This window comes from Cebus imitator, unplaced genomic scaffold (assembly GCF_001604975.1).
Source record: "Cebus imitator isolate Cc_AM_T3 unplaced genomic scaffold, Cebus_imitator-1.0 Scaffold277, whole genome shotgun sequence".
Taxonomy (NCBI): domain Eukaryota; kingdom Metazoa; phylum Chordata; class Mammalia; order Primates; family Cebidae; genus Cebus; species Cebus imitator.
The window spans coordinates 2,024,986-2,038,955 of NW_016107592.1; the positions used below are offsets into that span (position 1 = coordinate 2,024,986).

A 13,970-nucleotide genomic window follows, 5' to 3' on the forward strand; every position below is an offset into this window, starting at 1 on the left:
TTTGGGAACAGATGGCAGTCTGAAGACAACGACACTAGTGAAATGCTTGGCACATAGTAGGTCATTAAATATTTTTCTAATGAAGCCAATTCTGTGTGAGTCATTGCTAGTTTTCTGGGACATCCTGGGAGCTTCTGGAGCTGAATCGCAACAGCGGAAGAAGCTAGCTCCAAAGAAGGACTTTCCAAGACCAACCCTAGCGAGAGCTGAATTTGCGGAGCATCATCTCAGAGCCGGGTGCGGGGGGAGAGGGACAAGGGGTAGCGTGTGGATGACCCAGGATTACCGAAGGCTGCGGACGCCACCCAGCGGCCAGGATGCTGCCCAGGGCGAGCTGGGCTCTACCAGCCAGGCGCGCGCGGAGCACTCCGGGAATTGTATTTGACTGCGTTAAGAGGCGGTGCTGCCAAAGGAGCTGTTGGGTGTTGTAGTCCGACGTTTGTTGGGCGGGAGTTACTCCCGTCGGCCGGACCACGAGTCCCGTGGTGCCCCGCGGCAGGCCGCGCAGGCGCAGGGAGTCAGTGCCGGTCAGTCTGTGGGCTGAGGGGCAGTGGCTTGGCAAGAGGCGTCTGCAGGGGTCGCCGAGCAAGCCCGTGGCTAGGCGAGTGGGGCGGGGCGGCCGGCACCATGTCGAGGCAGGCGAACCGTGGCACCGAGAGCAAGAAAATGGTAACTTGGAGCGCGTGACCTCGGTGGGCGGGGCGAAATTGAGATGTACGGGTAAGGGGCCCGGCGCCCAGCGCGAGGCGCGATTGGAAAAGGGCCCTCCTGTGAGGTCCGGCTAGGGGAAGCCTCTTGCTGGGTTACTCCGGGGGCGTCCCAGGCAGGTTAGGGGACCGCCGGATTAGTTCCCCGGAGGAGACCCCGCCCCCAAGGCCTGAGTGCAGATTTGTCCTAAGCCAACGACAACGACGGTAATAAATACCAGTAACTGCCACTTACTGCCCTCTTACTGTGTATTGGGCACCGGGCCACGCACTTTACATGCATTACATTATCTCAGTTAATCTGCAGAGTAGCTCCTATTAGATGGATAACATGATTGCCATTTTACAGCCTGGAGAGCTTTGCCCACATTGACACCTGGGAAGTTAGGATTTGGACCCGTGTCTAACTCCAAAGGTAATGTGTCAGACTGTTAGGCTATACTCTTAGGCTATAGTGTCTTGCACTGTGGCATGGGTATTGTGAGAGATGCTCAGATAGTGATCGTGCCAGAAAGGAACGTTCTATTCAGTGGAATAAGAGGTGGCCCAGAGTAAGCAGTGAGTGGTGCCCCTCTAATGGAGTGGATGGCTCCCTTTCTCTGGGAATAGTGGGACACCGTATGGTCCTATAAAGTTGGAGTAGGTGCTGGGGCTGAAGACTAAGGTCATTTTTCTCCCGGATCAACCCTCGAGTGAAGTCTTGCTCTGTCTCCCAGGCTGGAGTGCAGTGGCACGATCTCGGCTCACTGCAACCTCCACCTTCCGGGTTCAAGCGATTTTCCTGCCTCAGCCTCCCGAATAGCTAGGATTACAGGTGCCTACCACCACGCCCGGCTAATTTTTGTATTTTTAGTAGAGATGGAGCTTCACCATATTGGCCAAGATGGTCTCGAACTCTTGACTTCGTGATCTGCTTACCTTGGCCTCCCAAAGTGCTGGGATTACAGTGGCCTCTAAGGTCATTTTTCTTTAAGCTAAGAGACCTTCCTATCAGGCCTTCCTTTTCTTTGCTTTTTTTTCCTTTTTTTTTTTTTTTGAGACAGGGCCTTACTCTGTTGGCCAGATGCTTGCAGTGGCCTGATCTCTGCTCACTGCAACCGTAACCTCCCGGGCTTAAGCAATCCTCACCTCAGCACCCAAACAACTGGGACCACAGGCGCACACCACCAAGCCAGGCTAATTTTTGTATTTATTATAAAGACTGTTTTTCCATGTTGCCCAGGCTGGTCTCGAACTCCTAGGCTCAAGCTGTCCTCCCACCACAGCCTCCCAAAGTGTTAAGATTACAGGTCCGAGCCACCATGCCCAGCTTTGTTTTGAATTTAAAAACAATATCAAGGCTGGACATGGTGGCTCGTGACTGTAATTCTAGCACTTTGGGAGCCTGAGGCAGGAGGATGGCTTGTACTCAGGACTTTGAGACCAGTGTGGCCAACATAGTGAGACTTCATCTCTAAATAACATAAAATATAAATAAATAAATACATAAATAAATTAAAACAATTTATTTTATTTGAGGTTGCATGTGGGCCAGATCGAGGTCCTTTTTTGGACACTCCTCTCTTGATGGGATGATCAGACTTCCCTCTCACCTTGACATCTTAAACCAGGAGCAGCCACCAGAATAGGCTGCAGGAAGCCTTGTTCTCCAGATTGGTATTTAACCCCTTTCAGACCCCTTTTGAGAAACTGATGAAAGCTATGGATCTTCTCCCCTAATATTACATAGAAATAGGGAGACAGAAATGGAGACAACGCAGGGGTATAGTACTGCCTGGGACTGAGCCCTGGTTTTACCACTTAACTCGCTGTGCGAACTTGGGTAAGTTTCGGCACTGTTCTGAGCATCAGCTTCATCTTTTCTTTTTTTTTTTTTTTTTTTTTTTTAAGAGGTAATAATAGTACCTACATCATAGCATTGTTCTGAGGATTGAGTGAATGCATGGAAAACTAGCAGTATAACCATGCATCTAAAAACACAGTTGACACTGTCAGCTAGCATCCTCATTAGTAAATATTTAGTAGACAAACGTGTACATAAACATTTACTTACATTTTCTGGGTCTTTGCGGGCCTCTAAAAATACTTCATGAAACGTGTACATAAACATTTACTTACATTTTCTGGGTCTTTGCGGGCCTCTAAAAATACTTCATGGATTACAGGTTAAGAATTCCTGTTTTGGCCGGGTGCCGTGGCTCACACCTGTAATCCCAGCACTTTGGGAGGCCGAGGAGGGCGTATCACAAGGTCAAGAGATCAAGACCATCCTGGCCAACATGGTGAAACCCCATCTGTACTAAAAATACAAAAATTAGCTGGACATGGTGGCATGCACCTGTAGTCCCAGCTGCTCAGGAGGCTGAGGTAGGAGAATCGCTTTAACCCAGGAGGCAGAGGTTGCGGTGAGCTGAGATTGCACCACTGTACTGAAGCCTGGCAACAGAGTATGACTCTGTTTCAAAAAAAAAAGAAAAAGAAAAAACCCTGTTTTTGGGCCGGGCGTGGTGGCTCATGCCTGTAATCCCAGCACTTTGGGAGGCTGAGGCAGATGGATCATGTGATCAGGAGTTCGAGACCAGCCTGGCCAATATGGTGAAACTCTGTCTCTACTGAAATACACACACACACACACACACACACACACACACACACACACACCGTATTTTGAGGAAATACCAACAGTTTATTATAAAATAATATTTTTTTTTTTGAGACGGAGTATAGTGGTACAGTCTTCGCTCAGTACAACCTCTGCCTCCCAGGTTCGAGCAATTCGCCTGCCTCAGCCTCCCAAGCAGCTGGGATTACAGCATGCACCACCATGCTTGGCTAATTTTTTAACTTTTAGTAGAGACGGGGTTTCACCACGTTGGCCAGGCTGCTCTCGAACTCCTGACCTCAAGTGATCTGCCCGCCTCAGCCTCGGAAAGTGCTGGGATTACAAGCATGAGGCACTGCACCCAGCCTTTGTTTTTTGTTTTTTGTGGCAACTATAGCACAGATTTGTTGAAAGTACACTCCACAGAGCAGGAGCAGGCTTGATCAAATAGCTCAAGAGCCACCTAAATTGTTAATATGCCCGAGTAACTAGATTTTAGTCTGTGTAAACAGAAACAGCCCTTTTGTCCAATAAACTTTTCCTGAGCCCCAACTATATGCAGAGCTCTGTGCTAGGTGCTGTGGGAGATGCAACGATGAAGTCCTAGTTTTTAACTTCGAGAAGCACATACTCTGTGAGGGAGACAGAAATGTATACCATATATACCGTGTCTTCTAGCAGGGGAAAAATAAAAAGAAATACATGCCATACAGAGGTATAGTACTGCCTACAACTGAGTCCTGGCTTCACCACTTACTTGTTGTGTTACCTTGGGCAAGTTTATTCATTATTCTAGCATCAGCTTCGTCACCTTTTTTTTTTTTTTAATGAAGTAATAATAGTACCTATATTATAGGGTTGCTCTGAGGATTAATCGAGAGAACGCATGTAAAGCTAGCAGTGTAGCCATGCACCCAGAACCATTACAGAACACAGTTGACACTCAGTAAGTGTCCTCTAGATGTGTTATTAATAAAGCTAGTAGCCTTCATGTGCCTGTACAGTGGTTGACTGTGGAATCCTATGGACATGAGACCTACCCTTCTCTTGTGTCAGATTACTGTGACCCAACCCAGTGTCTATTCCCCTGAGCTGAGGTGAGCTGTCAGTTAAGTAGAAGCATTTAGAGTCTCCATGACAGAAGGCTGAAGGGTAAGAGAGATGGCTGGATTTAGTCTTGCTACTGATCCTCCTTCTCCAGCTGCTGGGGAGGATCCACACTGGATTACCTATTTTGACAAAAATAGTACGAGTCTTGGAGCATTGGCTCTAGAGATCAGCCCCCTTAAGGAGATCTGACATTTTGTTTGGGGCACTAACTGGAAGAAAGGCCTTCTGAAAACTGTCAAGTGGTATCTCACCCGAGTGTAGGGCTGGTTTAATTTACTTTCTTCAGGTTGTGCCTAAAGTCCTTGGAGATCATGTTAGTATAGCTGCTATAAATCCTGTGGTTTCTTGTCTGCAAGGCACAGTCAAGTCCATTATCTCACTAGGTCCTACCAACAACCTTGCGAATGGCAAGACAGATTTTACTGTTACTTTTTTTGAATTAGAAGATTGAGGCTTAGCCCAGTGCATTGATTTACCTAACTACTCACAGCTGTTAAGCAGCAAGTCCAGACTCAGAATCAGGTCTTCAGGATCTTGCTGTGTCGTCCAGGCTGGAGTGCAATAGTGTAATCACAACTCATGCGGCCTTGATTTCTCAGGCTTGAGCCATCCTCTTGCCTCAGCCTCCCTGGTAGCTGGGACTACAGGGATGCATCACCATGCCCAGCTAATTTTTTCTATTTTTTGTAAAGATGGGGTCTCACTGTGTTTCTTATGCTAGTCTTAAACTACTGGGCTCAGGTGACCAACTCTGAACCCCACCTCGGCCTCCCAAAGTGCTGGGATTATAGGCATGAGCCACCATGCCCAGCCAGAAAGTTGTTTATATTGATTCAAAATCTCCTTCCTTATTACTTGTCCTCCTTTTTTTTTTTTTTTTTTTTTTTTTTTGAGATGGAGTCTCACTCTTGTTTCATAGGCTGGAATGCAATAGCTCTATCTTGGTTAACTGCACCCTTTGCCTCCTGGATTCAAGGGATTCTCTTGGTTCAGCCTCCCAAGTAGCTAGATTATAGGCACCTACCACCACGCCCAGCTAATTTTTGTATTTTTAGCAGAGACAGGGCTTCCGCCACATTGACCAGGCTGGTCTCTTAACTCCTGACTTCAGGTGATCTGCCTGCCTCAGCCTCCCAAAGTGCTGTACTTGACCTCCTTGAACCTAGTTCAGGGTGCTTTCTAACACTACACCACATGGAACCAGTTTAAGAATAAAAATAAGTATGTATTTCTTGGATACTACTGTGCAACAGGTGCTCCACAAACGTTATCTGATTGGAATTTCATTGGAATTGCACAGTAACTCTGAAAGGCAAGTAGCAGTGTCACCATTTCACAGATGGGAAAACTAATGCTCAGGAAGATTAAGCATTAGCTTAGCATAACAGATTTTTCCAGGATAATGCTCAACTATAAGAAGGCTGTTGAGTCTCAGTTACTTAACTTCTCACCTGTAAAATGGGAATGAATAATATTTGTTCTGCTAACCTCTCATGGTTGTTATGACAAACTGTTATGAAAATAGATTTATTGCAGAAGAGATTCATGTTTCTGGTGGTTGCAGAGACGTGGTGCTTATCGTGAAGAAAGTGGGCTGGTTGGACTAGCTGACCTTTATGATCCTATGAGAACTTTTGTTTTAAAGGTCAAAAGAGCTGAAACCCATGTCTTCAGACTCTGCAACCTCCTGTCAACTTCACTTCTCTGATTTCCTCTTCAGTTCTCTCTTGCTTACTGTTCTCTAATGCCAAGGGTCTCCTGCTGTTTCGTAGGCACATCAGGCATGCTTCTGCCTCAGGATCTTTACTATTAGTACCTAGGATTTTTTCATCCAGGCTTACCAAATATCACTTTAGTGAGGCCTTCCCTGACTACTGTATTAAAATTAACCCCCCCAGCCCACATATACATATTTAAAAGCCCCTAATCTGGTTTTGTGCTTTATTTTTCTCCGTAGCATCTATCACCATCTGACAAATCATGTATTTTATTTGGCTGTATTCTCTCTCTCCCTCCTGTTAGATAGCCTGGTACGCAGTAAATGTTGAATAAATGATTTGTTTTTCCTATACTATAGCCCCACTCCTATTTTATTTGTTTATATTTATATTTATTTTTATTATTTGAAACAGGATCTCACTTTTTTACAGAGGTGCAATCACAGCTCACTGCAGGCTTGATGTCCCAGGCTTAAGCCATCCTCCCACCTCAGCCTCCCAGGTAGCTGGAATTAATAGGCATGTGCCGCCATGCCTGGCTAATTTTTTAAATTTTTTTAAAAGTTGGGGTCTCAATATGTTGCTCAGGCTGGTCTCAAATTCCTGGGCTCAAGTGATGCTCTTGCCTCAGCCTCCCAAAGTTCTGGAATTACCAGCGTGAACCACTGCACCTGGCCCTTCTATTTTTAAAGCATAAAGGCCTTTAAGTTAATACATTTATGTCACTCACAGTTCTACAACAGCTTAGCTCGTAATTGAGGATGAAGACAGACTTGCAAATCAAGAGAGGGTATGGCGAGCCTAACTCAGGGATCCCATTCCCAGGTATATTGATTTTGTGACCACCAACAGATCTGTCCAGGACCTTGATTTTTCTTATTGGAAGATAGGGGGTAGCTGCATATATAGGTGCTTGATACCATCATTATTTGTTTGTTACTTGGCATCATGGTGGGCTGAGGCTCTTGGAGTCTCCATCCAAGGGCTCATTAATAATGAAATGAAAGCTCTCCTGATTTAATGCAGTGGTGCCAATTCCCTGGACTGGTAACTGCTGGATTGTTTCCATCCATTCATACCCAAACCATTCTAGTGCCAAGCCCTTGACTTTACTAAAAAAAATCCTTCCCCGCCTTAACAGCTTCCCCTTAATTCCCGTATTTGGTAAATAGTCTCTTGGAGACACTGATGTGACTGTTTTAGTTGAGTTCAAAGGGCCTCCTGATCCTGAAACTGATTTCTTTGACTCTAGTGCAGCTGAGTTTTCGGGTGTTTTTAAAAATTTGTTTCTGTTTTTGTTTTTTTGAGGAGGGCTTACTGAGGAGGGCTTATTGCAGTTGTGGGGAACAGTGGGTAGGTTGACCACTGACTTGGAAACCTTTGATTTCTTTTCCCCCCAAATTACTTTTTTCCTTTTTCTTTTTCTTTTTTTTTAATGGAGACAGAGTCTTGCTCTGTCACCCAGGCTGGAGTGCAGTGGCACGATCTTGGCTCACTGCAGCCTCTTCCTCCCGGGTTCGAGCAATTCTCCTACCTCAGCCTCTCGAGTACCTGGGACTGCAGGCGCAAGCTACCACGCCCGGCTAATTATTTGTATTTTTAATAGAGACAAGGTTTCACCATGTTGCCCAGGCTCCTCTTGAACTCCTGAGCTCAGGCAATCCGCCCACCTCAGCCTTCCAAAGTGCTAGGATTACAGGCTAGCGTCCGGCTACTTTTTTCAATAATTAGCTGTTTGTCTTTGGACACATTCTTGAACCTTTCTGGGTCTCAGTTTCCTCATCTCTAAAGTGGGATTAATTCCTGCCTTTCCTAGATTACTGTGTTATCGTGGGATAGAAAGTGAGATACAAGTAGAATGCAGTATTTAAGCAAAAGGCATTCAGCTTATTATTCTTACAGTGCCCTCATCATCAGGCCATGGGGATGGGGTGAGGAGCATTAGGTTCTGAGAGCCTGGGCTTTTACAGTTCTTAGAATTTTTTCCCCCAGAAAACTTGAAGAGAGGAAGGTTCTTTGCTTCAAATCTGACAAGCTTCAGATTGTCAATGGGTGGCTATCAAGATTTTTCAGCCTTATTTCTGAGTGAATCTGTTGGTCCAGATGTGCTGTTAATATGTTTCTGACGTTAACTCTGATAATGCCTTTCCCCCTGCCTGCTGCTTTCATTCTGTAGTCTTGATAGTTGTCATTCATTTCACCTTCTTCATCAATTTCTTGGTAGATAAGTGACAAGATTCTTTATCTCAGAAAGTTTCTGTGATTTTAACTGCTATTGTAATAGAAACCAGTTGCCTCTGAAGAGTCACTTCTTTTTCTGGAAATATTTTAGCTGTGTGTTAAGAAGAACATTATTTTCTCCCATGCTGGTGACTTTGGAAAGGCGTTGTCATCAGTGCAATGAACTTGGTCTGGGACGCCCTTCCTTCCCCATGGACTGGGCCCCGGATCCTCTGTTCTTCCTGGGAGGGGCCTTGGGAGTACAGTTTACACCAGGCCAGGACATTCAAAGACATGCGGAAGCCAGTGGTCGCACCTGCCAACAACAGAAGCTGGTTTGTAAATGCCTGTTTCAGGTCTTTCACAGTATCTTGCGAATGACTGTTGCTCCCATAGCAGATTCTGGTGACCTGACCTGAGACTTGACAGCTGTGGTGGAGACTTGGATTGGCAGAAGCCTACCTTGGTGTGTTGGAAGAGTGATTGCTTAGTGCATAAGGTGCCTTCTACAGCCCTTTTTTTTTTTTTTTTTTTTTTTTTTTTTTTATTTTTTTTTTTTTTTTTTTTTTTTTTTTTTTTTTTTTTTTTTTGAGACAGAGTTTTGCTCTTGTTGCCCAGGCTGGAGTGCAATGGCACGATCTCGGCTCACCGCAACCTCCGCCTCCTGGGTTCAAGCAATTCTCCGGCCTCAGCCTCCCGAGTAGCTGGGACTACAGGCATGCACCATCATGCCCAGCTAATTTTTGTATTTTTAGAGATGAGGTTTCACCTTGTTGACCAGGATGGTCTCGATCTCTTGACCTCGTGAACCACCCGCCTCGGCCTCCCAAAGCGCTGGGATTACAGGCTTGAGCCACCGCACCCGGCCTCTACAGCCCATTTTGCAGTAGTTCTGGCTGCAGCCCTGCTGCTTTGACCTTAGGGGCCAAATTTCCTGGCTCGTCCATAGGGGTGATGTTCTTTCTCTCCAGACACAGGTGGAGGGAATCCTGACAGTTGCATCAAGACTGATCCAGACTCTCACCACACTTTCTCTTTTGTGCTGCTTGGTCCTGACTGCCTTTTGAATCTCTTTTAGAGCTCTGAGCTCTTCACCTTGACCTATGGTGCTCTGGTCACCCAGCTATGCAAGGACTATGAAAATGATGAAGATGTGAATAAACAGCTGGACAAAATGTGAGTGAGCAGCTCCTTTACAGGAGAGACAGAAATGGGGCCTCCCAGCACACTGAGTCTATATTGTCCTTTAGAGCTTAAAACAGGGTTCTCTGTCTTTCTCAGCCAACATTTTGGGTACATTTCCCACTGAACTCACTTATGGGAATGTTTTTGAGATTATCCCCATTTTCCCTTTACCGCCAACAACCTTATGTTCAAAAATAAGATATTTAGACTCCGTCATAGTCTCTTCTCTAATTTCCTCTCCAGGGGCTATAATATTGGAGTTCGACTGATCGAAGATTTCTTGGCACGGTCAAATGTCGGGAGGTGCCATGACTTTCGGGAAACTGCAGATGTCATTGCCAAGGTCATTATTCTGGGCCACCTGTCCATGCTGAAGAATTACTGCTGGGAGGCACTGCTTACCACTCTATCGCCCTTAGAGAGGCCCTTACTCTCCCAAAAGACTGGGTAGGCAGTTCTTTGGGCCAAAGGAGCATTCCAGTTCGTTAGGGAATAGCATAGATTATTTAATCCCTGTGGTTAAAGTCCCACTGAAATCAAAGCCTGAGCTCTTCCACCATGAAGGTGTAATGGGGTAGAGAATACAGACTCAAACCTGGCTCCGATACTTACTAGTTTTGTGTTTAGGTAAGTTACTTTTAATTTCTTTAATTACCAGTTACCTCATCTTTAACATGAAGAAAATAAGAGCTACCTCACAGAGCTGTTTTAAGGAGTAAATAAATAACGGATGTGAACATTTAGGTAAAATGCTAGAGTTTAGCATAGCTTTGTGCATATAGTAAATGTTTACTATTACTAGTATTAGTGCTATCTATTATAGCATTAATAAATGACATAGCAGCCGGCACAGTTCCTGTAATCCCAGCACTTTGGGAGGCCGAGGTGGGTGGATCATGAGATGAGGAGATCAAGACCATCCTGGCCAACATGGTGAAACTCTGTCTCTACTAAAATACAAAAAGTTAGCTGGGTGTGGTGGCACATGCCTGTAATCCCAGCTACTTCGGAGCCAAGCAGAGGAATTGCTTGAACCTGGGAGGCAGAGGTTGCAGTAGTGAGCTGAGATCGTGCCACTGCACTCCAGCCTGGTGACAGAGCAAGACTCCGTCTCAAAAAAAAAAAAAAAAAAAATGACATAGCACCCATAACTTTGTGGTGTCAGTTACCTAAAAATTGGTCTTTCTGTTATAAGCTTGCTGGTCATACCCAAATCCTAAAGAGGATTGACAGTGGAGAGAGCTTTGTGAGAGTTTAGAATTAGGAGGGTGGATAGGGTAGGACATTTTCTCTGCCAGTAACGTGTATTCACTTTCAAGAAGGTGCATTCAGGTAGCACAGTCAGAGGACAGGGAAGTGGGTTAGGGCCTCTCTGCACTCAGGCAGCCACCATGTCAGAAGATGAGTGCTCCCTGAGTGCTCCCTTCCACTGAGAGGTACAGGCAAACAGTGAGTGAGTTGTTGCTTACTTGTATGATGCCTAGGAAAGAAAAAGGTTTCTGGGAAAACAAAATGACAGCCAAAATTGTCTGATGCCGTGAAGGGGAGGGCGCAGCATCATGCACAGACGCTTCTCCTTTGTTGCATGAGTATCTAAAGCCTCATCATCTTGTGGAGGCCATGGGTTTTTGCCTGAGCCACTTACTTCCCCTGTGCCAGTTCTGTCACCCTCCCTATGGTGCAGTTACTGCTGCCCTTCGCCGAAGTGCTGTTGTGTGTCCCCTGACAGGTGGCGTTCAAGATGTACTTGGGCATCACTCCAAGTATTACTAATTGGAGCCCAGCTGGTGATGAGTTCTCCCTCATTCTGGAAAATAACCCCTTGGTGGACTTTGTAGAACTTCCTGATAACCACTCATCCCTTATTTATTCCAACCTCTTGTGTGGGGTGTTGCGGGGAGCCTTGGAGATGGTGAGTACAGCTCTTTATCTTCTGGGACACCTAAAACACAATAGGAACTTGATAAGTGTTGAAATGAATGAAAGAGAGAAAACAAAGGGCTTTGGCTCACCCCAGTGCTTTACTGCCTGAGATGGTGATGCTGCTGAGGTAGGATCCAAGTCAGACATCTTTACATGGTGATGCTCCTCCCTACCAGCCTGGGACGTGGTGCTGTCAGGCCCCAAAGCCCAGGAGCATCCATTGTCAGATTGGCTTATTTGGTGACAGTCTGAATCTTGGGTATTCTTTGCCGAGTTTCCCCTTAAGGGTCAGGGCCACTGTCTTCTGCAGAAACTAACCCTACATGCTGTGGATGAGTCAGTTATGCCCCATCTCCACTGGTTCCTTAGAGGCTGTGGTCAGGCAGCTACCCCTTCATTTTCCCACTGCCCCCCAGGTCCAGATGGCTGTGGAGGCCAAGTTTGTCCAGGACACCCTGAAAGGAGACGGTGTGACAGAAATCCGGATGAGGTTCATCAGGCGGATTGAGGACAATCTTCCAGCTGGAGAGGAATAATCATCCCTGGGACTCCAGGATAGCCAGCAGCAACACTGTTGGAATCAGCAGGCCTCTGTGCTTCCTCTGCCCTCCAGAACTCAGTGACTCTTGAACATGGATGTTATATATTCTTATAACCTGTTTCCATTCTCCATTCAAATAAAGAGCATCATCTTGCTGTGCTCTTTAGTCCACTGTGATATAGCCCATTTACCCCATGTGTGCACATTGAGGAGCGACATTCTTTGCTCCCATTCCCTTGAGAGGGGCTGGATGTAATCACCCTTGGTTGGACTAAAAAGAGTTTAAACCATTTTACATTCCTGTTTGAATTTTCCAAAGCAAAACTCACTTTGACCCCATTAAGAGGCAAGCCTGGCATATCTATCCCTGGGCCTTTAGAAAGCCATTTGCCTCAGATGGCTATAGGGTTGTGGGGTGGAGGGAGGAGAGGCTGGGAGGGAGTGGGTAGGAATTGCTAGCTGTAGTGTGACACACCATAGTGCTTGCCAGGAAAGGAGCCAGTTATGCCAGAAACACTGACTTCTGGGAAGCCACCCAGGTCTCATTCCTCCCTGCTGTTCGGAGGCAACATCTCCTCTTTTTACAGAGGGTACATCCTTTTTTCTTACAAATTCTTCAATAAAGACGCATTCTTGAGTGAAATCCCAATCATGTCCTGTTTTCTTTCTGCTCATCACCAGGTGTTTTGTTAAAAGGGTGTGAGGAGACCAGGTTGGTTCGTGGGCCCTGCCTTTCTTTGACTTGGTTTAGCAGTGGCTTCTCCCCACAGACCAGAGAGTCTAGGAAACCTGGGAGCCTGGATAAGCAACTGAAGCCTCTTCAGAGTCGTTTTTGGCTCTAGTGTCTGCAGCAAAATCTAGAAGCAGACCATTATTCCAGATGTACCCAAAATGAACTGTCCTGGGCACTTGGCCACCAAGTTAGAAGGTTTAGCTAGAAAGGCCATGTAAACCCTGTTGTTGGGGTGCCATTTATTGAGTGCTTACCACTTTAAAGATACTACTGAACACTTTGTATGCATTAGCCAGCTCACAAGAATTCTATTTTTAGAGTGGAGGCCACAAGTTGCCCAGGTCATACGGTAAGTGGAAAAGCTAGGGTTCAAAGCTGGGCCAAAGGGCAAAACCTATGCTCTTAATGAAGATTCTCTCTCTTTTTGAGATGGAGTCTCGCTCTGTTGCCCCACCTGGAGTACAGTGGTGTGATCTCGGCTCACTGCAACCTCTGCCTCCTGGGTTCAAGCTATTCTGCCTCAGCCTCCCGAGTAACTGGGACTACAGGCACGTGCCACCATGCCTAGCTAATTTTTTTGTATTTTTAGTAGAGACAGGGTTTCACCATGTTGGCCAGGCTGGTCTGAAACTCCAGACCTCATGATTCGCCTGCCTCAGCCTCCCAAAGTGCTGGGCTTACAGGCATGAGCCATCACCCTCGGCCCCAAGATTCTTTTTTGCTGCCTTCTTCTCCGTGGGAGAAGAAGGGAACAGGCTCACAGCTGCCTCTTCCAGGCTTACAGAGCTTGCGATAGCCTTTAAAGAAAGGGAGGAAGCAGAGATTGTGGCAGGCTGTATTTGGTAGCACTGTTTTTGGGGATAGCCTAGGGTCCTGAGGTCTACACACTCAGGTTGCTGGAGGGAAATGGGGTCCCAGGCCTTCCCTAAAGTTTGTGTGCAGGTCTGAGATGAGGGGAGCCAGTTTTAGATGCACTGTGCTTGAGATGTCTTTTGGTTGTGCAAGTATAGGACCAGGGTTCTGAGACATCACTGGGGACAGTTTGCACAGGACTTGCCTGCTCTAACAGGGTTTGGCCACCGAGGAAGGATGGTCAGTTTTGTGTCCCCAAACATAGGGACATCCTCTGAGCCTCTTTTTATTTTATTTTATTTTTATTTTTGAGATGGAGTTTCACTCCCTTTACCCAGGCTGGAGTGTAATAGCGTGATCTCGGCTCACCGCAACCTCC

The 13,970-nt window shown here is 46.2% G+C and overlaps 1 protein-coding gene across 3 annotated transcripts; it reads left to right on the forward strand.

The window, feature by feature from the left end:
• The first annotated feature begins 497 nt into the window (after nucleotides 1-497).
• Nucleotides 498-12,655, forward strand: TRAPPC3 (trafficking protein particle complex 3). Of its 3 annotated transcripts, none has more exons than XM_017501068.2 (5): nucleotides 498-669; nucleotides 9,436-9,533; nucleotides 9,786-9,885; nucleotides 11,272-11,454; nucleotides 11,882-12,655. In XM_017501068.2, exons 1-5 carry the CDS (start codon nucleotides 628-630, stop codon nucleotides 11,999-12,001), a joined length of 543 nt encoding a protein of 180 aa, XP_017356557.1. In that variant the 5' UTR covers nucleotides 498-627; the 3' UTR covers nucleotides 12,002-12,655. The 3 variants fall into 3 exon arrangements, with proteins under 3 accessions (XP_017356557.1, XP_017356559.1, XP_017356558.1); XM_017501069.2 differs by having other exon boundaries at nucleotides 505-914; XM_017501070.1 differs by lacking the exons at nucleotides 9,436-9,533; nucleotides 9,786-9,885.
• Nucleotides 12,656-13,970: the final 1,315 nt, after the last annotated feature.

Coding starts and splice junctions, on each gene's coding strand:
- TRAPPC3 (XM_017501068.2), top strand. CDS start 628: ATGTCGAGGCAGGCGAACCGTGGCACCGAGAGCAAGAAAATG. Junction 9,886..11,271: donor CTGCAGATGTCATTGCCAAG/GTCATTATTCTG, acceptor GTCCCCTGACAG/GTGGCGTTCAAGATGTACTT. Junction 11,455..11,881: donor TGCGGGGAGCCTTGGAGATG/GTGAGTACAGCT, acceptor ACTGCCCCCCAG/GTCCAGATGGCTGTGGAGGC.